General features: G+C 46.9%; 1 protein-coding gene across 1 annotated transcript; it reads left to right on the top strand.

The window, feature by feature from the left end:
* Window positions 1-6: 6 nt before the first annotated feature.
* Pmm2 (phosphomannomutase 2) lies at window positions 7-25,666 on the top strand. Its single transcript, XM_048433173.3, has 8 exons — window positions 7-163; window positions 4,239-4,350; window positions 6,942-7,018; window positions 7,727-7,818; window positions 10,786-10,885; window positions 11,019-11,094; window positions 13,565-13,680; window positions 24,313-25,666. Exons 1-8 carry the CDS (start codon window positions 110-112, stop codon window positions 24,412-24,414), a joined length of 729 nt encoding a protein of 242 aa, XP_048289130.1. The 5' UTR covers window positions 7-109; the 3' UTR covers window positions 24,415-25,666.
* The last annotated feature ends 1,084 nt before the right edge of the window (window positions 25,667-26,750 follow it).

The raw sequence follows: 26,750 nt of genomic DNA on the forward strand, positions 1-26,750 counted from the left end.
CATTTAGGGAATTCTCCTCTTCCCATCGTGCCTTGGGCTACGGGCCTCGGCGTGAACCCGGAAGTTCCGGGAGCAGTTCCGGGTGCCAGCGAGTCTTCTGACTGGAGCTATGGCTGCTCTCTGCCTCTTCGACGTGGATGGGACCCTGACTGCCCCGCGGCAGGTAGGCGGCGCCCGGGAGGCTCGCGGCCGTGGAGCGGAGCCTGTGCAGCGCCCAGACCGCGGTGACGACCGTCCGGGGACCCGGAGACGCGGGTCCTGAGCGGGGTGCGGAGGAAGAGGGGACCCAAAAAGCTCTTCCAGCAGGAAACGTTCAGAGTCAGAAAGTTTGGGTCTGAATTTCTTTGGGGGCCTGGGGACTGGTGACCAGCTTAGGCCCTCGACCTGCTGTGTCACCTTTGGCTGTGTTGTCTAGTGTATCAAAGACAGGCTTTCAGCTCTCTGATCTTGAGCAGATCACTTTCTCGGAGCCCCTGAAGCCACTTTAAACGGGTGTATTGCCTGTTGCATGGGGTGTTGGTGAGGATAACAGAAATTCGTGACAGTGCCGAGCCTCAAAGGTGATCCGCTCCCAGCAGCCCCTGCAATGATGGGGTCCCAGGCTTTCTGCTAGAGAGCATACAAGGTCCAGGGGAACTTCCTTCCTGCTCACAGATCTGGTTGTTGTGATCAACTTCCTTTGCACAACTTGGTGATTGAGCAGGAGTAATTCAGACTTGAAGCTGGGCACAGATAACTTAAATGTCGCCAGGTCTACTCCACCTCTTTCAGATTTCATAGGGTGTGCTCCAGAAGCCTTGTTAAGTGTGTGTAACCTTAGATATATTGGCAATTACGTGTGTACAGTGTATCTTGGTCAAATTCACCCCCAACTTCTCTGTGTTCCCTATTGAGGACGCCTGCCCCAAATCTCTCTTCCATTTCCATGGGGTTTTTTTTTATTATTATTTTAATAGCTCACGAAGTTCACTTAGTGCTACGCACATACACACTCATGTGTGTAGTTATCTATGTAGGCTCAGGCAAGATCCCCTGCAGCCACCATCCGTGCTTGAAAGTTAGCTGACTTGATCTTGTGCAGGTAACCGCAGAAGCTGGGAATTCGTGAGGACAATGGCCATATAATTCCAGGAGACAGCGATTCTCAAGACGCCTCATCCTCTGGGTCAACTCCCTGAGCCTTGGCAGGGTTGATAAAATGTCCCATTTAGGGCACTTATTCTTACCACTTTGACCAGATATAAGTCTGCTTTAATGCCCACTACAAAAAGAAACTTTTCTTACCAAGGTCGAGAGCAGCATTAATCTATGGGTGTAAACATAAATATTTAAAAGGCAGTTTAACAAGATGTCCATTTAGCAAAACAACAGTAGTAGGTCCTCCCATAGGGCTTATGAGCTCCTAAGTCATAGGCTTTTAAATAAGTTTACTGTCACAGGCATTAATTCTCTCCTGTGGAGCAGGTCTCACACCCAGTCAGAAAGTGATCTGGTTACCTGTGTAACGATAATGCCACCATTGCACCAGTGAGCATGCATTGCTTAGCGTGCCAGTGCTGTAGCATGACTGGGAAATACCATTCATGACTTTTCTCCCCGCGGTGGTTTGCATAGCACCTTCCAGCACTGCCAAAGCCATCTGTGTCAGTTCCAGCCTGATTTCTCTGTGTCTTGCAATCAAAGCGTGCTGTGCCTTCAGCAATATGGGACTTAACATCTAGTTAGGGTAGGCAACCAAGAGCAATGGCAAAAGCCTGTATTGTTTTGGGGGTCTCAGATCTCTCCCGCCAAAACCTCCACCTGGCACTGGGATTTTTGTTTAATAACTCTTGTCTTCTGGAAATGGTATTGTACATACACATATGCTTTGCAAAGTAATAGATTTTCATAAAGTTTTTTTAACTATATCCTTAATTTTAGATAAACCACCGTCCAACCCCTTTCTGAGCCACAATTTGATTTATCTAGGGATGACATTCAACCACAAGTTCTCCAGAGCCCTTTCTAACTTAGCTTCATTGCTCAATACACATTTATCAGTTAAGTCAATAGGAAGGTGGACAGGTGGCATAGGGTTTTAATCTCTGCAAGAGAATTTGATGGTTCAGAGCCAGCCTGGGCTAAATAATGAGTTTGATTATTATGGGGAACTTGTCTCAAAACAACAAAAGCCAATATTAGTCTGGAATGGGAAGCAGAAGTCATATTTTGTAAAGGGCTATATATTAAGTACTTTTGTCTCTGTAAAACATATGGCCTAAAGCAACTACTCAACTTTAGTGCAAAAGCAGCCACAGACCATATGGAAACGTTAGCTATGTTCTAATAAATTTATTCCAGAGGCCACTGAGATGGCTCAGTAGGTAGAGTCATTTACCCCTAAACCTTGGGACTTGACTGAATTCAATTCCTGGAACCCACGTGGTGGAAGGAGAGAACCAACACCCACAAGTTGTCTTCTAACCTCCTCTTGTACATTGTGGCACATGTACATGCATGTACATACATAATAAAAATAAAATTATAGAGACAAACTGTTGTTCAGTCTGGTCCAGGAGTCTCCATTCCTAAGCCTTTGTACAGTGTTGAACTTGCGGTCTTCCACCACCTTTCCTCCTGGGCAGGACAGTTATTACTGCCACCCCGTCCCCCAAAACAGGGTTTCTCTGTGTAGCCATGCCTGTCCTGGAACTTGCTCTGAAGACCAGGCTGGCCTTGACCCAGAGATCCACCTGCCTCTGCCTCCAAGTATTGGGATTAAAGGTGCGCACCACCACCTCACTAGCTACTACCATTCAAACGTAAGGAAACTGAAACCAGTGACGTCCTGACTGCCTCAGCTTCACATAGCAGCTGTGATGGTGAAAGTCCCTGGGCCTCGGGCACTGTTAGCTGTCCAGTTTGTCATTTCCTTTCACTGTGCTAGGGTGGAGCCTCCCCAGGTACTAGATATTAAGAAAGTGCTGCTGTTTCCCAGGTAAATGGGGCTAGATAAGCATGAAGTATAAAATAGCAGAGAAGCCAGGTGATTCAGAATATATTCCCTTTCAGGCATTTGGAACAATATGCTTGCAATGATCATAAGCAATTGTAGCAATAAAAGAAAACTAATTTGAAAGAGAATTTTCCTATATGCTGGGTACTGTGATTAAAATATTTTAGCGGCAGATCTGTTTATCATTGGCCTTTCCTGTGTCCATCCTTGTGTATTCTTAGACAACACTAATCACAGTGCGGTCTGGAAGAGGAAGAACAAGTTACCTTTTATTGCAGTTCTTGTGACATGATATGACCTGCATGGGTTCAATTTAGTTAGCATGGACTCGAGACATCTGCACATTTCCCGGTTTGTGTAGAAGATGATCTTCCTGGGTGTTTTCTTCCACGTGTCATTCCATCCCTAAACAGTAGGACTTGAGAAAAGCTTTCAAAAAAAGAAAAAAGGACATAGGCCTCCATCATTTTCCATTTCTGGCATCCTGAAAACTCACACAGAGATCATTGACAGAAATCGTGAACAGAGAGCCCATAGCCCTGTCACTTAGGTTAAAAGTAGCTGACATCTCATCATAATAATTCTGCATTTCCTCTTGCTTAGTAACTTTCTAGACCACGATCATCATGTTACCTCACCTCTTTGTAGTTTGTTTTTGTTTCTGTTAAAAGAAGTCTTAGGAAATCCAGCTTTGTAGCCAAAGCTGACCTTGAACTCCTGATCCTCCTGCCTCCATTTCCCAAGTGTTGGTATCACAGGCTTGTGACACTATACCCACTTCTGACGTGTTAAATCATATGATGTAATATAAAACACCTTTGAACAACAGAAGATTGGACTGAAGGGATGGTGCCATGATTAAGAGTACTGACCACTCTTCCAAAGGGCCCAGCGTCCACATAGTGACTCACCACCATCTGCAGCTCTGGTGCTAGGTGGTCTCTGCCCTCCTCGGGCACTATATGCATGCAGTACACAGACACATTTGAACAAAACAGACAAAAAGGAATAAGCTAGATCTATGTCTTATTAAAAGGTCACCACAACATAAAATGGAAAAAGCAAGTTATTGCCAACCATATATATGTGAATAAACAAGTGGGAATAGATATAACTAAATATTAAGTTTTTCTGCAGACCTAGGAGCAGCACTGGGCTTGTGTAAAAATCAGAGCTAAATTAGTTTGCAGTTCATCTGATTATTATCACTCAGAATCATCCTGTTTTCCTTCCTGTCATGTAGAAAATTACAAAAGAAATGGATGGCTTTCTACAAAAATTGAGGCAGAAGACCAAAATTGGAGTGGTAGGTGGGTCAGATTTTGAGAAAGTGCAAGAGCAACTGGGAAGTGATGGTAAGTGCTAATTCCACTCTGGTGATGCTGAGACCTGCCGCCCGGTGTCCCCGCAGTCCCTCGCCACCACCACTCATGTCGCACACTTTCTGCCTTCTCCGGGGAAACATTTTCTCTACCATTATTTGGCCTTTGCTTTAACCCTATAAAAGTCAGTAAGTTGTGTGATCTTTATAGAACCCTTGACTCGGGTTTCCAGTTAGACTCACCCTGAAGTCTCACTTGTGGAACCTCTTCTCCCTCTAGTGTTTACATGTCCTCACTGCTCTCACTTCACACCAGGCCCCACCTCCTGACTCTGCTGGCCACTCAAATTTGTATAAACCTCTGGTCTCAGTACCTTGTCCTGTAGCCCTGATGGAGTGTGTTCCAGGGTTCCCTCATCATGAGAGTCACTAGGCTCCCCACATCACCAGGGTCTCCAGCACAGGACTAGGAAGTTAGAGAGCCTTTGTGATAGGGTCTCACTCTGTAGCCCAGACTGGACTCAGACTCACCTTGTCCTCCTGTCTCCACCTCCTGAGTGCTGGAGTGACAGGCATCAATCACCACACCCAGCTGGAGAGTCTCCTGGCTTCTTTCCTGGTGATGGTGGAACAGCAGGTCTCTAACACCTGGACATATATTTTAGCGAGTATCCCACCAAAATTCTGGTGCCCAGCCCTGCTGATGAGCACTCTGATATAAGCTCAAGTCTTTGTTGTCTTCCAGACAATGTCTTACTTGTCTCTGGTTTTCCCAGGGCTTCTGGGGTAGCCGGCCTCTGAGAAGCAGTGAGCAGAGAGATCCATGAATGAATAGTTCTCTCTCCACTGTAGTATGTTATGCTCTCCTGTGAATCAAGCACTTGGGAGGCTGAGACAGGGGAGTCATGAGTTTGCAGTCAGGCGGGGCTGGAGAGATGGCTTAGCAGCAGTTAAGAGCACTTGCTACTTTTATGGAGGACTCAGGTTCAGTTCCCAGGCCCAATGGCAGGTCACAACTGTCTGTAATTCCAGTCCCATGAGGTACACATATGTCCATGCAGGCAAAATACTAATATATATCAAATAATTTTTTGTTTGTTTGTTTATTGAGATAGGGTTTTTCTGTATAGTCCTGGCTGTCCTTTAACTCACTCTGCAGATCAGGCTGGCCTCAAACTCACAGAGATTTGCCTTCTTCCTCTTCCTAAGTGCTGGAATTCCCGTTGCCCAGCTTGCTTGCTTATTCCCTCCCTCCCTCCCTCTCTCTGTCTCTCTCTCTCTCTCTTTCTTTCTTTCAAACCAACATGAGTTTAAAATAGACAAAAGCACACTGTTGTCCTAGGGTTATGTTAGTACTAAGGACATATTGGGCAGTATAGTTCCTTGTTTTATGCCTAGTACCATCTCTGACCACTAGTAGGCAGTAGAGTGCATGCACACAGGCACCCACACACAGTTTTGATAACCCAGGCTGTCTGCATTGTCCATTGTGTCCTGGACATCACGTTCCCATGGTTGGAAATTCGGCATGTCTATCTGAAAGTACAAATCTGTGGGTCATATCAGATACTGGAAGAGTCAGTTTTGCAGTCTGTAGGACATGTTTACTTCATCTTCCTTGGAGGTATTCTCTTTAGAAATGCTATCAGTAACTTAACAAGTCATATGTAGCCCAGAAGAATCCCATCACAGGGGTTGATCACCATCCCTACCTCCAGAATGTACTTACAGCGTACTCTGAGAGGTTTTGTATCACAGTACCAGAGCTAGGTGTTTGAGAGAAGTATGTAATAAGCGAGAGTCAAAGCACTTACACTAGAAGGCAGCTGAGAGCTCACCTTGCGTCAGCAGTAGCAGGTGTAGTGGACATACCCGAGTCTTTGCACTCAGGAGACTTGCTGTGAGCTTGAAGTCATGCTGGAGTATATAATATGAGTTCAAGGCCAGCCTGGGCTACATGAGGTCCTGTCTCAAAAACAAACAGGTGGGCAGAGTAACACATGCCTTTAGTTCCAGCACTTGGGAAGCAGAGGCAGACAGACCTTTTGTGGGTTATATGTTAGTCTTCAAATCTAAATCAGTATAAGAATCATCTTTTTAAAATAGCTTTTTAAATTTTTTATTTTTATAAAAACATTATTTTGAGGTTGGGGAAATTGCTCAGTGGGTAAAGGTACTTGTTAACTCAGGGTCAGTATTGAACCCACATAGAAGGTGAGAAGCAACCCCACAAGTTGTTTTCTGACCTACACACACACACACCATGGTATGTGCATTCCCAAATGCATACATACACACAAAATAATATTTTTTTTTTAAATTGAGCCTGTCAAACCTGATCTGGAAAGCCTGAGAGCTGAGGGTGGCCGTCCTCTTCGTTCCTTGTTTCCTGCTGGTTGGGAGGCGGCAGGGACCAGCATCTTACTTTGCACACTGACAGGCTGGAGGCAGGGTCTGTCATCCCTCAGACTTAAGCTGCTGTCGAAATTCAACCTCTTGATGAGAAGGTTGGCTCAGCCTGCAGGTGCTTAGCGGGGCCTTGCGGGTGGGTGTTGAGGAAGAAAGAGAAAGACAAGTTTCTTTCTATTCAATGCATCCTCAGTTTTTATCTTGTTTTGGTTGTAGTGGTTGAGAAATACGATTATGTGTTTCCAGAGAATGGCCTGGTAGCATACAAAGATGGGAAGCTTTTGTGTAAACAGGTAAGTTTTTAAGTATACAGCCTGTTCTGTATTACTACTAACATGTCATGTAAATCAACACGGCTGGGGCAGGAAGGTCAAAAGTTCAGGGGCTGCCTGAGCTACAAAGTGAGTTCAAGATCAACCTGGGCAGCTTCATGAGACAGTGTCTCAAATTTTATAAAAACAATAAAGAAAAGAGGGACATAGAACAACACATTACATGTGATAATGATTGAATGCCTCCGGGCACATGCTGGAACTCAGTGGGAGGGAGTGAATCTTCACACTGTATTCTTTGTTAAGTTTGAATTTTGCCCCACACAGCTGTTGCTTGTTCCAGATAGTGACTACATCTTTATAATGGCCTTAAAGCTGCTTTAGTCCAGTGTTTCTACTACAATAGCCAGGGCTGTGGGAGAGGAGCTGTACTTAATACTAAGAGCAATTGCAGGAAGCTCTCTGGCCCACCCGGAAAGTGTGAAAGAGAATGAACACGAATCCTAGAGTAATGAAGCAAAAGGTGCTTCTGACGGAGGGGTCTGTGCTTTGCCTGTTGTTTTCCACCCCAGAAATGAGAAAGAGGTGAAAGGACAGCGGGATATGTCACCGTCCCGGCTCAGTCAGCCTGTGGCTTCTGGTGGTATCGTCAGAAGATCTGGGTTTGCCATGAAGCCGTTTTGAAAGTACTTCCTATTATATCAAATAACTCATGCTTTGTTTACCTAGAGTATTCAAGGTCATCTGGGGGAGGCAGTGATCCAAGACCTGATCAACTACTGTCTGAGCTACATTGCAAAAATTAAACTCCCTAAGAAAAGGTGGGTTCACTCTTAACAAAGGAAGCTCTTCTAAGATGAAGTAGTGGACTCTTTATTTTTCAAGACAGGTTTCTCTGTAGCTTTGGAACCTGTCCTGGAACTTGCTCTTGTAGACCAGGCTGACCTGGAACTCATGAGATCCACCTGCCTCTGCTTTCTGAGTGCTGGGATTAAAGGCATGTGCCACCATTGCCCAGCCGTGCCATGGACTCTTTAGGTGGATTCATGCTCACGACCAGAACCCAGCACTTAGTACTTGGAAATAGTTTATATAGCCAACCACATGAAGATGGTTGTAAAAAAGGTGCCCACCCATCCTATGTGATGGAATGTTGTACAGACCAGACACTGAAACCTGTACCGACTCTGGCTGTCATGAGAGAATCCTGTGAAATAACATGTAAAGAGCACAGAGCCTGATATGGTGGCATCTGCCTGTAATCTCAGTGCTAGAGAGGCTGAGGCAGTAGGATCACAAGTGCGGGGCCATCTTGGAAGTTATAGACTATTAATAGGGGGGGCAGGTATAGTGGTGTACTCCTTTAATCCCAGCACTCGAGGGCAGAGGCAGTGGATCTCTGAGTTGGAGGCCAGCCCGGTCTACAGAGCAAGTTTCAGGACAGCCAGGGCTACACAGAGAGACCCTGTTTTGAACAAAATGGGATGAGTCAGAGCTGTCGGCCAGTATGTTGGAAGCTGAGGCAGGAGAATTGCTGTGCGTTTTAGGCTCCATAGTGAGTTTCTTGTCTACTTGGGCTACAGAGTAAGACCTTATCTCAAAAAAGGGTCTTGGGAGCTAGAGAGATGGCTCAGGGGTTAAAAACACTGACTGCTCTTCCGGAAGACCCGGGTTCAATTCCCAGCACCCACATAACAGCTCACAACTGTCTGTAACTCCAGTTCCAGGTAATCTAACACCTTCACACCAATGAACATAAAATAAAGTTAAATGAATTTTAAAAAGGAAAAAAAGAGCACTGGCTGCTCTTCCAGAGGTCCTGAGTTCAATTCTCAGCAACCACGTGGGGGCTCACAACCATCTGTAATGAGATCTGGTGCCCTCTTCTGGTGTTCAAGCATACATGCAGGCAGAACACTATACATAATAAATAAATCTTTATAAAAAGCAAAAGGGTCTTGGGACTTTGCTATTGTTAAAGTACCTGTCACAGCAGCATGAGGGCCAATGTTCAGATCCCCAGTACCCACATAAAAACTGAGTGTGGTCATGTCGTCTGAAACTCTCGCCATGAGGGGTGGAGACAAAGTCTCCTGGAAGTCTGGTCAGGCAGTGAGGTCTGGCTCCGAGGAAAGACTGTCTTAGAAGATAAGCTGGGGAGCAGTGGTGACAACAGTGTCACACACTAGTGTGCACACACACATTATATACACGTGCATATACCACACACACACAAAGGCATCAGAAACCTACAACCTGAAAGTCTAAGGAGGCCTTCAGGGTGGCCTGCATAGCTTAAAGAAAATCCCATTATGGGATTAGAGGTTCTGGACTCACTGAGGAAGAGCGCTCGCTGTGCAGATATGAAGACCTCACAGAAGTCAGCCGTGGTCACATGTGCACTGTGGAGGACAGACAGGACCATTGGGACTCGCTGGCCCACAGTCTGGCCGGGCTCAGGAAGAGACTGTTCTCAGGGGACTAAAGCAGAGTGACAGAGCAGGACACCCATGCCCTGGACCCACATGGCACAGAGAAAAGACCTGAGTCACACACGTGCCTGTCTGACCTGCCCCTCACAAAATAAATTTGTAAAAATGCTAGCCTTTAAACCCGGCATTCTGGAGGCAGAGCCACGCATTTCTGTGAGTTCAAGGCCAGCCTGGTCTACAAAGCAAGTTCCGGGACATCCAGGGCACTGTTACACAAAGAAATGCTGTCTCTAAAAACAAAAAATTAAATATGTATTCTGAGTCTAAAACTAAAAACATGATTTTAAAAAGTTTCTAGCTATCTTCCCTGGAATAACTAAACCGTTGGCATGTTTCATTTTCTGTGGTCACATCAAGCCTGAATAAGCAGTCTGCCTCTGAATAGTTTCCTTAGTGATTAGTGAGGCTCTGTGAACCATAATCTCAGAACCTGTCTGGGTCCTCCCTTAATGACATCTATCTCCTCAAGAGCTCACTAACAAAAGAGATGCCTCAGAAACAGATGTGAGACTGCTGAAGGAGCAAGTACCCTTATGCTGGGGTCCTTTCCAGCCTTTATTTAGCACAAGGAGACGTCCTGATCAGTTGCAGTAGAAACCGTGGGCCACAGGGTAATTGTTTTAATAGCACACCCTGCTTAACCCTGTATATTCAAAACATCACTTTATTAAATAGTCAGTGTGAAATATTGTGACTAGTGAGACATGGTGCCTCAAGCCTGTAATCCCATGTATCGTCTGCAACATGGCGTGTTCAGGGACAGCTGGGGCTACGTAAGACCCTGTCTCAAAGACTGGCATGTGGACTATTTCTCCCTTGAGGTCCTTCCCCCTCTTGGGAGTTCTTGATTTTGTTTCCTTACTACATCTCCATTTGCTTTGCTCAAAAAAGAAATAAGGCTGGGAAAGTAGGTCGGCCAGTAGAAAACTTTGTGCTCAAGCCTGAGTACCCGAGTTTACCCCCTAGCCCCCCGGTGGGGCTTGCTGAGCAGGCACTGTAGCTGAATTGGGGAGCTCCAGACTCAGTGAGAGCAGTCAGTGAAGACACCGCTGGAGACCTCTGGCTTCCGCTTGTGCTTTCACACACGTTCACATGCGCACACCATAAAGATGATTCCATTCCTTTTCCATGCTAAATCCATCTCAATCTGAGTTAGCCACATTTTGAGTCTGTCATACTTTGTAACTTCCAAGGTGTACAATCCATGAGAAACCTGGGTCACATACTCCTGCTTCTAGAATGTAATGTTGCCTGAGTAAATAAGGTATTTTGTATTTTGATGCTGTTCCTGCCCAGGGGAACTTTCATTGAATTCCGAAATGGCATGTTGAACGTGTCCCCTATTGGGAGAAGCTGCAGCCAAGAAGAACGAATTGAGTTCTACGAACTTGATAAAGTAAGTTCTCGGACACACTTGGACAACGGCCAGGTCTGAGAAGAAAAGCCCAACCGTGTAGCCTGTGGGCAGTATTTAAAATGCTTCTACACTGTGATGTAATGGACAATTGGTGTCTTTTTGTATCTCTCAGAAAGAAAATATACGACAGAAATTCGTCGAGGACCTGAGGAAGGAATTTGCAGGGAAAGGCCTCACATTCTCCATAGGTACGGTGCATCCCCAGGCTTTGGTCCCTGTGTGCTAGAGCGTGTGGTGGGCTGTCGCAGTGCCTAGCGCTGTGCTGGGTGGGGAGGTTGCTGCTGGGGAAACTGAGGTTCCCTTATAGGACTCTTAGTCTCAAAAAAAAAACTTAGAAACAGACTCAGAAGGAACGATGAGGGTAATTTTATTAGTTTAAGAGAAAAACAGAGTAGGGTAGGTGGAAATCCCAGGAGCCGCCAGGAGGAGAGATGGAGGGAGAGTCACTGTAGTAGAGGTAGACAGGCTGCTAAGAAAAGGCAAAGCACCCCCCAGGAGTGGAAGTGGCTGGTGAGCTGAGGAGCCCCAAAAGCATCCAGCCAGTGGTAAATGATGATCTTTTATAGCCCCCTCCCTCTTTTGTATTAGGTAGGCTTTATTTTGATTGTGCCCTGTTCACAAGGTGATGCGGGGTTAGGAAGAGCTTCCAGTCTTCCTCTGCAAACTGCAAACTTTTACTTATTATTCTCTCTCAAGATTTTATTTATGTTTGAATGTTTTGCCTGCATGTATGTGTGAGTACCATGTACACGTCCACTGTCCAAGGAGGCCGAAAGAAGATGTGGATGCCCTAGAACTGGAGCTACAGACAGGGTTTCTCTATATAGCCCTGGCTGTCCTGTATTCACTCTGTAGATCAGACTGGCCTCAGACTCACACAGAGATCCACCTGCTTCAGCCTCCCCAGTGCTGGGATTAAAGGCGTGAGGCCACCACATGTTAATCCTGGTGTAGATTTTTTACTTTGTACTCTGGTACCACAGTTACACAGGCAGAATGTAGACTGTAGACAAGCAGCCGCAGCAGGATACCCACAAGCCAGGAAGTGGCTCCATGCTGTTGGGTCTGGTTCTACCTCTGCACCCAGCAGTACTTTTCTGCCTGCTCTTCTCTCTCACACAGAAGAGCTGTATCTTGCTGTGTGGACAGTAAAAGTTTCACACCTCTGTATGGAAGAGAAGTCTTGCTGAACTCCAGGAGAGCTGGACAGTGAGCCTCTCAGATGAAGGAGACTAAGATGTCTTGAAATCCTGACTATTAAGGAACCACAGAAATTAGTGGGTGGCTTTTCCAGAGCAAGAATCAGGCTCACAAAGCCTGTGCTGACCACCATTGAGCCTGTGGTGTCACTGGTACGGAGACCTGACCTGACTTCTGTCATCACTTGGTAGCAGATACCTGTTAAGTTTTATTGTTATATTTTCAGTTTGTTGGGGGTGGGGCACATGTGTGCAGGTCTCAGGGCAGCTGTGGAGAGTTGGTTCTCTCCTACCACGTGGACCCCAGGGGACTGAGTTCAGGTCTTGACAGCAGTCACCTTTACCCACTGAGCTGTCTGTCTAGTGTATCTTTACCTGTTAAATGCTTCAAACGTGTCCACTTCTCCTGGCCACACTATCAGTCTGGACCTAAAGCTCTCTAGCTTTGCCAGTTTCAGCACATGGCCTTGCAAAGGAACCACATGTCAGACACGTCAGGAAGATTTTTTTAATAATTCCTGAACTGTTAAGTGAATGCCTTTCTAATAACTTTGAAAATGTTTTGCAGTTTGTTTGTCCCCCCCTTTGGTGGGTTAGTTTTTTGCTGCTTGAAAAGTGGCGGCTAGAGGACTAGCTCCGCAGCTGAGTAGTGGCCGCTCTTCCAGAGGACATGTGCTCAGTTTGCAGCATCAGTATGACAGCTCAGTCATCTGTAACTCCAGTTCCAGGGTTTCCTCAGGCATCAGGCATCCATGGTGTACCCAGACATACGTGCAGGTAAAACACCCATACACATGGATGGATGGGTAGACAGATGGATGATTTTATGGGGTACCTACCCATAAGTTATCTTTCATATAGTGAGCCTATTGCCTCCAGGATGAGCTCATACAGCCTGCTTTTAGATTTCCCACTGATGATTTGGCTTAGCTAGGTTTTTCCTCTGTAGTCCAGACTTGCCTGGAATTCACATAAAGCCTAGACTGACCTTGAACTCACCATAAGCCTCCTGTCTCAGGGTCCTGAATGTGGGGATGACATGTATGCACTTGCATGCCTGACTCAGGGTATATTAAAACGCCAGATAGTTCCATTGCATAAGGGAAGCCCTTATTAGGTTTTTACTTAAGCCTACCTTATTTAAACTTGTAAGTCTCTTCCCTGAAGAAGCACTAAGAGAGATGATCGCTTAGACCCAGATGAAATAATTCTGGGAAAAACAGCAAAGAACCTGTCCATAAGTAGCATTAAGTGGTGAACAAGTATATCAAAATATAAGTAGATAGACAGATAGATAAGCAAGCAAGCTGCATTATCTTCCAAAAGGTGTTACCCGCTCTCCTCTCACCTAGGCTGTGCTGGGGTTGTACTCAGCCCTCTAACTGTTGAGCCCCATTCCCAGCCCTCCTTAGCCCTCCCTAGCCTCACCTTCTTGGTGTGTCCGCTTCCTATCCTGCAGGGGGCCAAATCAGCTTTGACGTCTTTCCTGATGGGTGGGACAAGCGGTATTGCCTGAGACACCTAGAACATGATGGTTACAAGACCATTTATTTCTTTGGAGACAAGACTATGCCGGTAAGTAGGAAAGTCTCCTGTGCAGTTTGGACTCGGAGAGGGAAAGCTCCAATAGGCTGTTTTGCCATCTCACACTCTACCTGCTGAACCTTCTAGCCTCCCTTCCCTTAGAGCTCTGAGGCCCTGACCCTGGGGAAGCAAAGACTATAGGTCATTTTCAGTCTGCCTCTTGAATTAAGTACTTCCCACTTAAGGCTGCTCTCAGATCACCTGTTGTCGAACCTCTGCATTTCAGTGCTAACACCCCAGAGGCAGGCAGATCTCTGGGAGTTCAAGACCAGCCACAAGACCTGTATAGAAAAAAACAAAACAAAACAAGTGAACAATGCCTTCACCATTGTGGCTTTATTACCCTTCTTTAAGTCTGCTACCATGTTCACTGTAGATTGCATAATAGGGTCTTCTCATAAACATAAGATGTGGAAGTACCTGAGTCTGATCCTCAGGGTTGGTCAGGGATCATTGGAGGAAGGACCTGCCTAGGGTATCACACAGGAGAGCCAGTGCCAGCGAGGGGCACAATGAAGCCATTTCCTCAGAGACATTTAGCATAATTGTGAGGCTCTCCTTGAATGAGTGTCTGCTACCACCATCCAAGGCCTAAGAGGAGCCTCAGTACCAGCTACTCACTGCCTATGATTGGGCTTGGGCCTCTTACTATGCCCTTCCGCCTCCCACCCTGCACTGCCCATGGCTTCTGCTGTAAAGATTCTGGCTCGAGCATGGTGGCCATTCTGAAGCCAGTAAGGTATTGTAAATGCTGTAGCTATGGAGCGCTGGTCCCTTTGGCGGCTGCTCTGTCAAGACCGGCCCTGTCAGAGGTCTACCTCCAGCAGGGTCCCTGGTGACAGTGAATTATTTCACTTAGTGTAACATCCTCCAGATCCGTCCTTACAAACAGCAATAAGAATTTCATTTGCTGCCAGGCAGTGGTGGCGCACACCTCTAGTCCCAGCACAGGGGAGACAGAGGCAAGCTGATCTCTGTGAGTTCCAGGACAGCTAACCAAGACTATTACACAGAAAAATCCTGTCTCAAAAAACAACAAACAAAAAGAAGCATTTTCTTTGTTAAGAATGGATAATCCTGCACTGTATGAGTATGCTGTTTATCCTTCCATTGTCAGACTGTGAATTCTATTTCAGCAAGTACCACGGGGACTGTGGCTTTACTGTGTTTGGTTGTTTATCTGTGAGCCTGACAATGCAGATCTCCTAGAAAAAGAAAAAAAGACAGGAAGCAGCCTCTGGATACTTGTCTTGGGCTAACCCGAAAGTACTGGCACAGGAAGCCATGTAAACAAGCAGGCCTGGACTAGACAAATACTGCCACTGCACAGCAAAGAAACCTCAATAGGAAATGGCAGCTTGTGGCTGGGGGTGGTGGCACATACTTTCAATCTTAGCACTTGGGAGGCAGAGGCAGGTGGATCTGTTTGCCCAAGGCAAAGCTGGTCTACACAGTGAGTTCCAGGCCAGCCTGAGATATAGAGAGACTCTTGTCTCAAAAAACAAAACCCAAAAAAGGCAGCCTGTGAAGTGTGAGAAAACACTCACAAATCATGTCTGTCCATCCAAAATACATCAGAGACTCCTGCAATTCAGCAGCAAAGTAAGAACCTGATTTAAGGGGCAGAAGACATGACTCAGTGGAAGGAACACTGGCTGCTCTTCCAAAGACCCAGATTCAAAACCCAGCACCACATGGTGGCTCGCAATCCATATAGAACTCCAGTTATATGAGAATCTAACTCTGTCTGTTCTGTCTGGCCTCTGTGGGTACCAGGCACACTCTGGTACACAGATATACTTGCAGGCAAAACACCCATACATAGAAAATAATTTTTAAAAAAAACTGATTTAACATATTTGAAGACTTATTGCACCAAGGAAGACACACAGTGGACTCCTGGACATGTGGGAGTTGATATCTGTAATCATAGATCATAAGAATCATAAGTTCTGGCCACAGTGAGAGTCACATTCCTCCACTAGACTGGACATTACTAACAGACACACAAAAGAAGGTAGAAGTCAGTGCCCCTTTACCTCAGAACAGTAGATGGTGCAGCCAATCTGAATAGTTGTTAAAAAAAAAAAAACCTAATATGATCCAGTAATCACACTGTTTAGTATAGATCCAAAAGAATTAAGAGCCAGTCCTGGGAAGAAGCCTGCTCTTGAGATTAGAGAGCATTCTAGTACCATGGACTGTCTCCAATGGGGGAATCTGATGCCACATCCTCAAAGGGAAGCAGTACAGAAGCTAGCCTTGAGTTTATATTTCCATATTTTTTTCTCTTGGTGGTAAAAGCTGGCTCCTAACTCATGGTAATCCTCCTGCCTCAGCTTCTAGTGCTGGGATTACAGGTGTGAACCACCATTTCTGGCTGTTTTGGTTTTTCAGGACAGGGTTTCTCTATGTAGTCCTGGCTGTCCTGGAACTCAGAGACCCTCCTGCCTCTGCCTCCCGAGTGCTGGGATTACAGGTGTGCGCCGCCATGCCCATTTGGGTTTGTTTTTAATTTGTTTTATTTTGGTTCCTTACCCTTCTTTTTTTTTATTGATATTTATTGAGCTCTACATTTTTCTCTGCTCCCCTCCCTGCCTCTCCCCTCCCCCTTCAGCCCTCCCCTAAGGTCCCCATGCTCCCAATTTACTCAGTAGATCTTGTCTTTTTCTACTTTCTACTTCCCATGTAGATTAGATCTATGTAAGTCTCTCTTAGTGTCTGCATTATTGTCTAGGTTCTCTGGGATTGTGGTTTGTAGGCTGGCTTTCTTTGCTTTATATTTAAAATCCACCTATGAGTGAGTACATGTGATAATTGTCTTTCTGTGTCTGGGTACCTCACTCAAAATAATATTTTCTAGCTCCATCCATTTTTCTGCAAAATTCAAGCTGTTGTTATTTTTTTCTGCTGTGTAGTACTCCATTGTGTAAATGTACCACATTTGCCTTATCCATTCTTTGATTGAAGGGCATTTAGGTTGTTTACAGGTTCTGGCTATGACAAACAAAGCTACTATGAACATAGATGAGCACATGTCCTTGTGGCATGATTGAGCATCCTTTAGATAAATACCCAAAAGTGGTATTACTGGGTCTTGAGGAAGGTTGTTTCCTAATTTTCTGAGAAATCTCACTCTGACTTCCAAAGGGGTTGTACCAGCTTACACTCCCACCAGCAATGCAGAAGTGTTCCCTTTTCCCCACAACCTCTCCAGCATAAATTGTCATCAATGTTTTTGATCTTGGCCATTCTTACAGGTGTTAGATGGAATCTCAGAGTTGTTTAGATTTGCATTTTTCTGATGACTAAGGATGTTGAACATTTCCTTAAGTGTCTTTCAGTCATTTTAGATTCCTCTGTTAAGAGTTCTCTGTTTAGGTCTGTACTCTATTTTATTTATTGGATATGTGATCTTTTGGTGTCCAATTTCTTGAGTTCTTTGTAAATTTTGGAGATAAGATCTCTGTCTGATGTGGGGTTAGTAAAGATCTTTTCCCATTCTATAGGCTGTCGTTTTGTCTTGTTGACCATGACCTTTGCTTTACAGAAGCTTTTCAGTTTCAGGAGGTTCCATTTATTAATTGTTTCTCTCAGTGTCTGTGCTGCTGGGGTTATATTTAGGAAGTGGTTCCCTGTGCCAATGCGTTCAAGTGTATTTCCCACTTTCTTTTCTATAAGGTTCAGTGTGGCTGGCTTTATGTTGAGGTCTTTGGTCCATTTGGACTTGAGTTTTGTGCATGGTGATAGATATGGGTCTATTTTCATTCTTCTACATGTTGATATCCAGTTATGCCAGCACCACTTGTTAAATATACCTTCCTTTTTCCATTTGATATGTTTTGCTTCTTTATCAAAGATCAGGTGTTCAAGATGTGTGGATTGATATCCGGGTCTTCTGTTCGGTTCCATTGATCCTCCTGTCTGTTCTTATGCCAATGTTTTCAGTACTGTAGCTTTGTAGTAGAGTTTGAAGTCAGGGATTTTGATGCCTCCAGAAGTTCTTTTTATTATATAGGATTGTTTTGGCTATCCTGGGTTTTTTGCTTTTCCAAATGAAGTTGAGTACCATTCTTTCGAGGTCTTTGAAGAATTTTGCTGGGATTTTGAAGGGTATTGTGTTGAATCTGTCCTTACCCTTCTTAATGATGGTTTATGATCAATTTTATGGAATACATAACACTTTGAATGTAGACCTTGAAAGAGTCACATCAGACTTGCTGTCTTTCTGTTGTTCTTGTTTTCCTTGAGACAGGGTTTCTCTGTTTAAAGTCCCAGCTGTCCTGGAACTAGCTCTTGTAGACAAGGCTGGCCTTGAACTTACAGATTCACTGCACCACAAGTGCTGGGATGAAAGGTGTGTGCCACCACCACCTGGCTTAAAGTCTTCTTAAAAATTAAGCTAATGAAATTATGCTGTGGATCTAAAGAATATCTGGAAGCTTCTTTTGTCTGACTTGGTGTCCACTCACCCCTTTTCAGTATTGTGAATTGAACCCAGGGCTAGGTAAGAACTCTACCACTAAGCTACTTACCTAGCCCGTTTATTCTTATTTTGAGGTCGGGATTATTTAAGTTGTCATTTTGGCCTTGAACTCACTTTAAAGTCCAAGTTGGTCTTTCAAACGACTAGTCATCCCGCCTTAACCTCCAAAGAAACTGGGTTATAGGCCTGTGTCATTGGGCCTAGGTAGGTGCCATTTGTTTTTGTTTGTTAATTTGCTTTTTATTTCATTGTCAAGCCGAGCTGGCCTCAGAGTCCCTATGTTGCCAAAGATGACCGTGAACTCCTGATCCTCCTGCTTCCAACTCCCAGTGCTTCAGCCTTGCACCAGCACGCCCAGTTTATGCACTGCTAGCAGTCACACTCAGGGTTCTGTGTGTGTCAGGCAAGCACTCTACTGAGCTGTATCTCTAGCATCCTGGCTCCCATTTCTTACAGAAGGGAACGATCTGTTAACACCCAGTACTATATGCTGTGGCAGGACAGCATGCTAGGCCAGTGATACATAGCCACGAGTCCCTTCACCAGAGTGGGTAGAAGCAGAGTTGATTAGGCATGTTACAGTGTAGCCATAGCAGGCAAGCCGGCAGGGAGACTACAGAGGCCTTCTAAGTGGGGGACGGTGCGGCAGTGTCACAGTGCCCTGGTAGTTTGGGTCTTATCAGGTAGGACAGCTGGTAGGTTTCTTTGGGCAGCTGGTTATCTGAATTGGACCTTATGAGTTGCAGGGGATCAGCCTCCAGATAAATGTCAGCACCTGCTTAAGCGTGTGGAGTTTTTCACAGTAGCAGAGCTCTGACCTGGTAATAGTCCTAGTCCAAGGCCACCATGACCATAGCTCCAAGTCAGCCCGGTCTGAAGCAAAGCAGCCTTGGTCTGAGGTTAAAATAGCACAGCACAGCCATTCTCCAAAATGTTACCACAAAAGACTTCTCTGGAAATGACCCGACCGACCCCAGCCCTGCGGCGGTGCTGTCCAGAAGCCTCGCTGTGACTTTGCTGAGTAGAGCAGAGAACCACTTAACTCTTGCATTGCCTTGACGTTATTTACATTTTTTCATTTATTATTTTAAATGGAACCAGGTGTAGTGGTATATTCCTATAATCCTGACACTTGAGTGGCAGAGGCAGGAGGATTATGTGTTTGAGGTCACCGAGGAGCTACATAATGGGATCCTGTCTCAAATTCCTCATCCCACACACAAACCCAGCAAGCTTTTCTTTCGTGGTTTTGCTGGTTTTCAGCCGAGCTTTGTCAATGAAAAGCCATTTCCTGCCCAAACGGACAGAATTGCCAAGTAGCTTCCCTGCTGCAGCAGCACAGCCTCTGCCATCAGGGTCTGCTGGGACACATAGGTGGCCTCTGTGAGAACAGTGAAAAAATAAGATTCTGCCCGTCCCTAAATGTTCCTCGGCCCCAAAGGCCAGCTGACCCAGCTGAAACAAAGTCACACGCCTGATTTCAGTGGCTCCCCAGGGGAAATAATTGGGCACTCAGCTGCTCAGGCCAGAGGGCTACACTCAGAGGCTTCTTGTGGGCAGCACTCTGATTGAAGACATTTGCAAACATTCTTGTGAGTAAGGAACATTAGCCACCCTTGCGTTTGCCTGTGTGTTCCTGTCCTGAGCAACCTAGCTGTGCGTCCACGGAGCAAGCTAGGGTTGGGCTGGGAGCTGGACTGGCACCTAAGGTGCTGTCCATCATTATGGCGGTCAGCCCTCCCATATGCATCCGTCTGTGGAGTTTTTTGTTAGCAGAGAGCAGAACAGTAGAATATTGTGCTGTGGTTTTTACTAATGATGGAAAAGTCGTCTCTCTCCATGTCAGCTCATAAGTTCTTAAACGGGTCTGAAAGACAAAAGTTACAGCAGTCACTGGTGTGTGTGGGCGGGGGGAGGGGGGGCAGGGGAATGGGGGGTTTGCCTCCAAGATGTGATTCTTTTAAATTTTTTCTCCAAGTCTCCCAGATCACAGAACTGGCTTAGTGTTAGTCTTGTTTATGGAGAAAGCAGAGGATCTGGTCTTCAAGTACCTGCAGGATCCAGCCTGAGCTGCACATTCAGTGAACTTGCTCCCTGTTCCCAGCCCCTACACTGTTCCTCCCTGCTGTAGCCTGCAAAGGGCCCTCCCATTCAGTGGTGCAGCATTTCACCCTCCCACAATCTGAGGAGCCCATCTGCCTTGAAAACCAGCTCAGGGTAGTCAAAGGGTGATGATGGTAAATCACCCAGACCGGAAATGACCCCACCACTTGCCACAGCAGTGAGACTCACAAGCCTGTGTCTCTGACAACCCCAGTGGGCATGAGTCCCCTTCTAAAGGAACCATGTGAGGATGAAACAAGGCCTTAGGAGGTCTCAGAGCTTGACTAATTTAAGTAGTCTGGGATTACTCTTTTTTTTAATCAGTGTTTTGCCTACATGTTGAATCTGTACACTTGCATGCCTGTTGCCTGTGGAAATCAGAAAAGGGTGTCAGGTCCCCTGAAACTGGTTTCACAAGCAGCTATGAGCCACCATGTGGGTGCTAGGAGTCAAACCTAGGTCCCTGGGAAGAGTAGCAGTTTTCTTAACTGCTAAACCATCTCCAGCCCCAAGGAGTGTATCTTTTTTACAGAGCCTGCTCATAGCACAGCTCAGCCTCTAAGAATGTTGCAGAAAGGTTCAGCTGTGTCAGATTGAGAGGTAGGGCTTGTTAGAAAGCCCTAGAGAGGGTTACCTGGCCACTGGCACCTTCCTAGACAGTGTGTAATTCAGAAATCACACTCTACTGTCCTCAGCCATGCTTTGGGTGAGTACTTGGCCCCTGCCATCCTGGACTGAGTTCTGCCCTCGAGGGCCAGGGATAGCATACAATGTGTTCTCTCCACCCAGTTCTTTCAGGAGTCCTTTACCAAGAGAATCTGGGTAAGCCCATGCTCTCCATTGTCTGCTTCCTGAACTAACAGGGTTTTTAGCTAGGTTAGAGGTCCTCAGACTAGCTCAGGGGTTTCCTGGGTCCCTGCCTGCCTGCCTGCCTTCCTGAATACCAGAGTGCATGGGCTACTCGTCTTGAGACTGGTTCTTCAGGGTGGAAGCATCCCCTCACTGCTGTTCAGGCTTTGGTTCTTCTGTTCAGAGAGGCACAGGCTTTGACCTCTGGTATGCAGTTGACTTCTTGGGGTCACAGAATCAGTGTTTCCTGGATATATGGTCATGCCAAGGCTGGCTCATAGCTGTCTCCTGCTCCACTGGCTAGAGAAATGGAACAGTGGTCAAGTTTCAAACCATCCACGGGCCTGACCTTCATTCCAGGGCCTGCAGCCCAGCCCATATTGCACCCCACATACTAGTTCTAGATTGGGAAAACTGGGACTCATCTTAGGTGTACATTCAAAACCTCAGGACTCTAGCCTGGGCCCTGCCTGCAGCAAGTCTTATGTTTGATTGGTTGGTTTTTTTTGTTTTTTTTTTTTTTTTTTTTGAGACAGGGTTGCTCTATATAGCTCTAGCTATCCTGGAATTCACTTTGTAGACCAGGTTGAACTCAAACTCACAGAGATCCACCTGCCTCTGCCTCCTGAGTGCTGGGATTAAAGACATGCGCTGCCACCATCGCCACTGCCCACACCTGTGGGCAGGCGTGTTTTGTTGTCAGATTCCCTGACCTCTGGGCAGCTGCTCCGTTTGAGAATAGTCCCTTTCACCTCTGTGCCTGCCTCACCTAAAAGCCCATAGTAAAATTTATCCTGGAGTCAGTGCAATGAGAATCTGAGCTAAAGTGTAAAGAGAATCAGTCTGCTGTGGTGGCTGTCTGCACAGGGGGTACACGCTGGCCATGCAGCAGCTCTGAATCCGCCTTGTGAAAAGGGTCCCATAGACTGTGGACAGTACTGGCATTGTACTGGACAGACTGGGAGGGCAATCAGGGCTCATTAATCCCAGGCTCCCTTTCCATCCTCAGACTTTGGGCCTTTTAAGGATTTAAATAGTAACAGGCTGATTTCCAGATGCCTTGGGGATAGCATGGCCCATTCCCAGGCACAGCTTCCTTCTCTTCTTTGGTAATAGTTTTGTTCTGGGAGCTTGGGGTGGCTGAGCTTGTTCTAGCAGAATCGGGAACATGCATGTCCAGCCTGTGTACCCTGCAGTTCCCAGACCCATTGTTCCATGCTCTGTACAGCCTGGGCTTTGTTTTTGAGACAAGGTCTCACTATGTAGACCAGGCTGGCCTCCAATTAATGAAGATCTGCTTGCCTCTGTCTCCCAAGTGCTGGGATTAGGGGCGGCCCAGTTTTGATTTTCTACCCTTGGCGTTTAAAGTAAGTTCCTCAAGCAGCTCCCATCCACATTCACAGGTGCCGCTCCCTGGCCCAACAAAGCAGGACCATGGAGACTGCTGTGTGGGTCAGTGGTGGGTGTAGCAGCTGGCATAGGACCAGTCTAAGCCTTTTGCTTCTGTGTTTTTTCTTCTAAAGTAGTGGCTTTTGTCAGGAACCTCCTAATCATTCTCTCTGCCCCCACTCCATCCCTAGCCATTCATAACCAGTTTTGTAACAAAAACCCAGGCTCTGTGACACAAGTCCACCTCTAGGGAACTGACAGAGTTTAGGTTTAAAGGGCAGACTGGGGAGAGGAGGAGGGAGGAGGAGGTCTGCTCAAGGGAGAAAGGTGTGATCCGGCCTATTTTAATTCTCCGGGTGGGAATAAACTCGCCCTCAGGAGGAGTGTTCCAGGCATAGCCCCACACGGTGGATAATTGCCCCTCTGGGGGGGTGATTCTATCGGGAGAGTTTTGCTGTTCCAGGAATCCTGGGTGATTGCAGTTTAGGACAGCCACTCTTATTGCCTCCAGTTTTTAAACTTGTGAGACGGGATTGGTGCCTGACACTCATACAGTTAGGGATGAGACAGGATATGAAGGCTTCACCCTGCTTTTAGTCATTGCAGTTTGGAGTAGATGCTTTGTACCAAAAGCAGCTTCCAAAAGCCTGTGGTCCACTCTGCAGAGAGATCCTGCAGATCTATAGTCCCATAGTCCTATAGTCCCATCCCTGTGCCAACCCCTCCATCTCTGCCTACCACTGGACTCTGTCAGACTGCTGCCTACTCTGTAGCCCCACCCTGCCACCCTGTCTTCTGTCTTTCTGTCTGTTCTCAAGTGGCACTGAGGGACGTTTAAATTCCATTAAATCAGTGATGGTGGCTTGTGTCTGTAATTCTAGCCAAAGGAAACCAAAGCAGGAATCTTAAATTTGAGACCAGCTTGGGCTATGTAGCCTAACTTCCTTAAAATGGTGATTGATGATGGTGATGTAGCTATGTAGTCTGACTTCCTGAAATGGTGAAGATGGTGATGATAATTAAACTCAAAGCTGGGGAGGTGGCTCATGGTCACGCTTGCCACCAAGTGAGAGACCTTTTCAGATACCCGGCACCTATGTAAAAAGCCAGGCATAGTGGTGTGTGCTTATAATCCCAGCACTGGGGAGGCAGAGACAGGTGGATCTTAGCGCTCCCTGGCCAACTGGTTTAGCCAAATCAGTGAAGTCCAGGTTCAGTGAAAGACCTGTCTCAAGAAATGAGATAGAGAGCAACTGAGAAAGATAGCCAGTCAACTTCTGCCCTACACATGCATGCACACACATAGGAACATGTGTACACACACCACTCAAATCGAATAAATTCAACTCAGTTTCCCTCTTACTGGCCACATTTCAAATACCCAGTAACCCTATGTGACTGACCAGCCGTGTTCATTTTGCAGGGTGTGAGCAACCCTACTCTAGGTACCTGCCCCACCAACACTCCTTGTGACTTTCGGGAGGAATCTGGGCACAAAGACAAATCGATAGCTTTGAGATTGTCATTTGCTGTTCTTTTTCATTAAAAACATAAGCCTTTGCCAGATCCTCACAAAGGTGTCTGGTGCTTTTCATGAGCATAATTACCTTTTCTGAGCTTGATTTCAGTTCATGAGAAGGTTAAACTTCTTGCTCAGTGTGACTAAAATGTCATTCCTTTCTTGGAAACGAAGGGAAAATTATCTGAAGAAACCTCCCTAAGCTAGGGACATCGGGGCTGCAGCAGCCAGGGACCAGAACAAACTGTAGCCTACTGCTTCTGTTGTGTCTTTGCAGGGTGGCAATGATCATGAGATCTTCACAGACCCCAGAACTGTGGGCTACACAGTGACAGCACCCGAGGACACACGCAGGATCTGTGAGGAGCTCTTCCCTTAACAGCAGAGGAGTGGGGCCCTGGCCATCCAGACTGAAAGGTCACTCAGGGTCAGGGGCACTTAGGGCCAGAGCTGGAGTCCTCCTCACGTGCATATGGCCCTAGCCTGCACCAGGTGTTCTCATGGTCCAATCACAGGGACTAACAATCATCTCACGGGGCATGCCAATAGGCTGTGCCTCCACCTCCCTAGCACCACCAGCAGCCCCAAGGGAGTGGAAAGAACACAATCAGGAATGGCTGTGGCGGGTGTGGTGGCTCATGCCTGGAATCTGTACCCAGGAAGCTCGGAGGCCTGGCCCCTTACCCTTTGTGGAACTGAAGATATGAGTTTGGGGTTTTCTGGTGGTGGTGGGTCTAGAAGGGCTCTATTTTGAGACATGGTCTCACTATTTGGCCCTGACTGCCTCAGAACCTGCAATGTAGACCAGCCCGACCTAGAATTCAGGGTCTTTGGCCTCTGCCTTACAAATGCAGACTAAGTGCACCAACATACCAGCCAAGGTTTCATGGAAACCTGACAGCTGTCAGTATCATCCCACCATCAAAAAGAGGGATCTGATGATGGAAAAAATACAAGGCATCCAGTTACCCACCTGGGAAAGAACTGAAGACTTCCACAGTGCATTCCCAGTCTGCGCTGAGGCTGGGGCATGAACTAAAGCCAGTGTTCTGCCAGAGGGCTGATGTTTCTGTCTTCAAGCCAGCTTCCTGTCTATGAGCCACAGACCATAGTTTGGCCTGCCTGACGGATAGCGTCCAAGTGACCACTGATGACAGTTTGCACCTCCCCTGGCCTTGCCAGCTCTATTTGCTACATTTCAGCAGGACTGCTCTCCTGTCATCCAGCGAAGCCTGCAGGCCTCCTTACCCAGCTAACAGCCCAATGGCCACAGCCACAGGAGCTGCGCTCCTTCAGCCTCTTCCTGGAGAGTGCCCAGGCCTCCTCCAGAACCTCAGGGAGAGTCTTCCAAGAACATTTCCCAGGCCACTTTTCAGCGCCTAGTAAACGGTTCTGCAGCCCGGTTCCTTCTTGGGAGCCCCTGCTGCCCTTTCCTGCCTTCAGCCACCATGTGCTCCCACTGCCCTGCCTTTGACTGCCCGCACTGGCGCCTGCTGCTGACCCCTTTACCTCTGTCCACCCCCATGGGAGAGTGCCAGGACCTCCACCTCGTGGCATCCTCCTTAGATTTTATGGTAGTGCTGTGACCACTTGCCCAGGGAAACACATTAAAGGGACTGCATCCTTCCTCACTTCTTGATCTGGTCACTCTAACTCTGGTGTCCAGTGGCTTCTTCTCCAGTCCTCAGAGAACTAAACACCTTGAGTCCTGAAAGCTCTTCTGGTCCTCTGGTGATGTGGAGCCTCTAGCTGTCCTGGCTGCTGTAGTTCCAGCTGGCCCAGAGGCTGTGATCTACCCGCAGGTCCCATGCTGCCCTCAGGTGGGGGACTCCAGGCTTTATCAGTTCCTACAGTGGCTGTCACAGACCCCCAGTCTGCATTCAGACTTCCCACCTAATAAAGGGCCTCTGCTCTCCAGACATCGCACTGCTGTAGAATGATAGTGGTTAAGTCACACGTGTGGCCTGGCTGGAGGAGCAGGGCCTGTAGTGTGGCGAGTGGCTGTCCAGGGACCAGCAGTTCTAGACAGCTGTAACTCAAGGCAAGCCCTGGCCTCAGTTTCTTATCTGTCAGTTCAGTCCTACCAAGTGGGGATAGCCAAGGACTTCAGGAAAGCAGGAAGTTAGGTAGACAGCATCACAAGAGGCAGAGGCTGCACCTAAGCATCCTAGGGCTGCTCAGAAAGAATCACTTCTGCACAGGCTGCCTGTCCAGGACACCTCAGGAAAGCCTGAACTAACAAGTTTACCAGAATACTTGGTTCTCATGTAGGGGCGCTGCGTGGCCCTACAAGGTGTCCCCAACCATGTCTGGATGGGAAGAAAGGCACTGAGGGGCAGCTTGAAATATGTTCCTTCCTAGGCAGTGCAGCAATGAATCACTTCCTCTTTACCCCAGGCTAGGTACACGTACACAGCACACCGGTCAATTTGGAGAAACCCAGGCTGATTTATTGTAGTCACCTCATCTGTAGCCTCTCCCTGAACAGGCTTGCTGGGCATTTCCCCAACCACTGGGAGAATAACCCATTCATCAAAATTCCTGTCCCTTGGTAAAACCACCTGGGCAGTCATTACCCTATCAGCGACCTGCTACTCCTCCTCCCCCACAAAGGCAGGTGGCCTTCCTGTTGCCCTTCTGAGCCACTGGACCTATATGAGGGACAACCCCATCTCCATCTCCAGTTCTCCACAAGGTCCCCGGGGAGCCGCAACA

Source organism: Myodes glareolus, chromosome 9 (assembly GCF_982192425.1).
Source record: "Myodes glareolus chromosome 9, mMyoGla1.1, whole genome shotgun sequence".
Lineage (NCBI taxonomy): Eukaryota > Metazoa > Chordata > Mammalia > Rodentia > Cricetidae > Myodes > Myodes glareolus.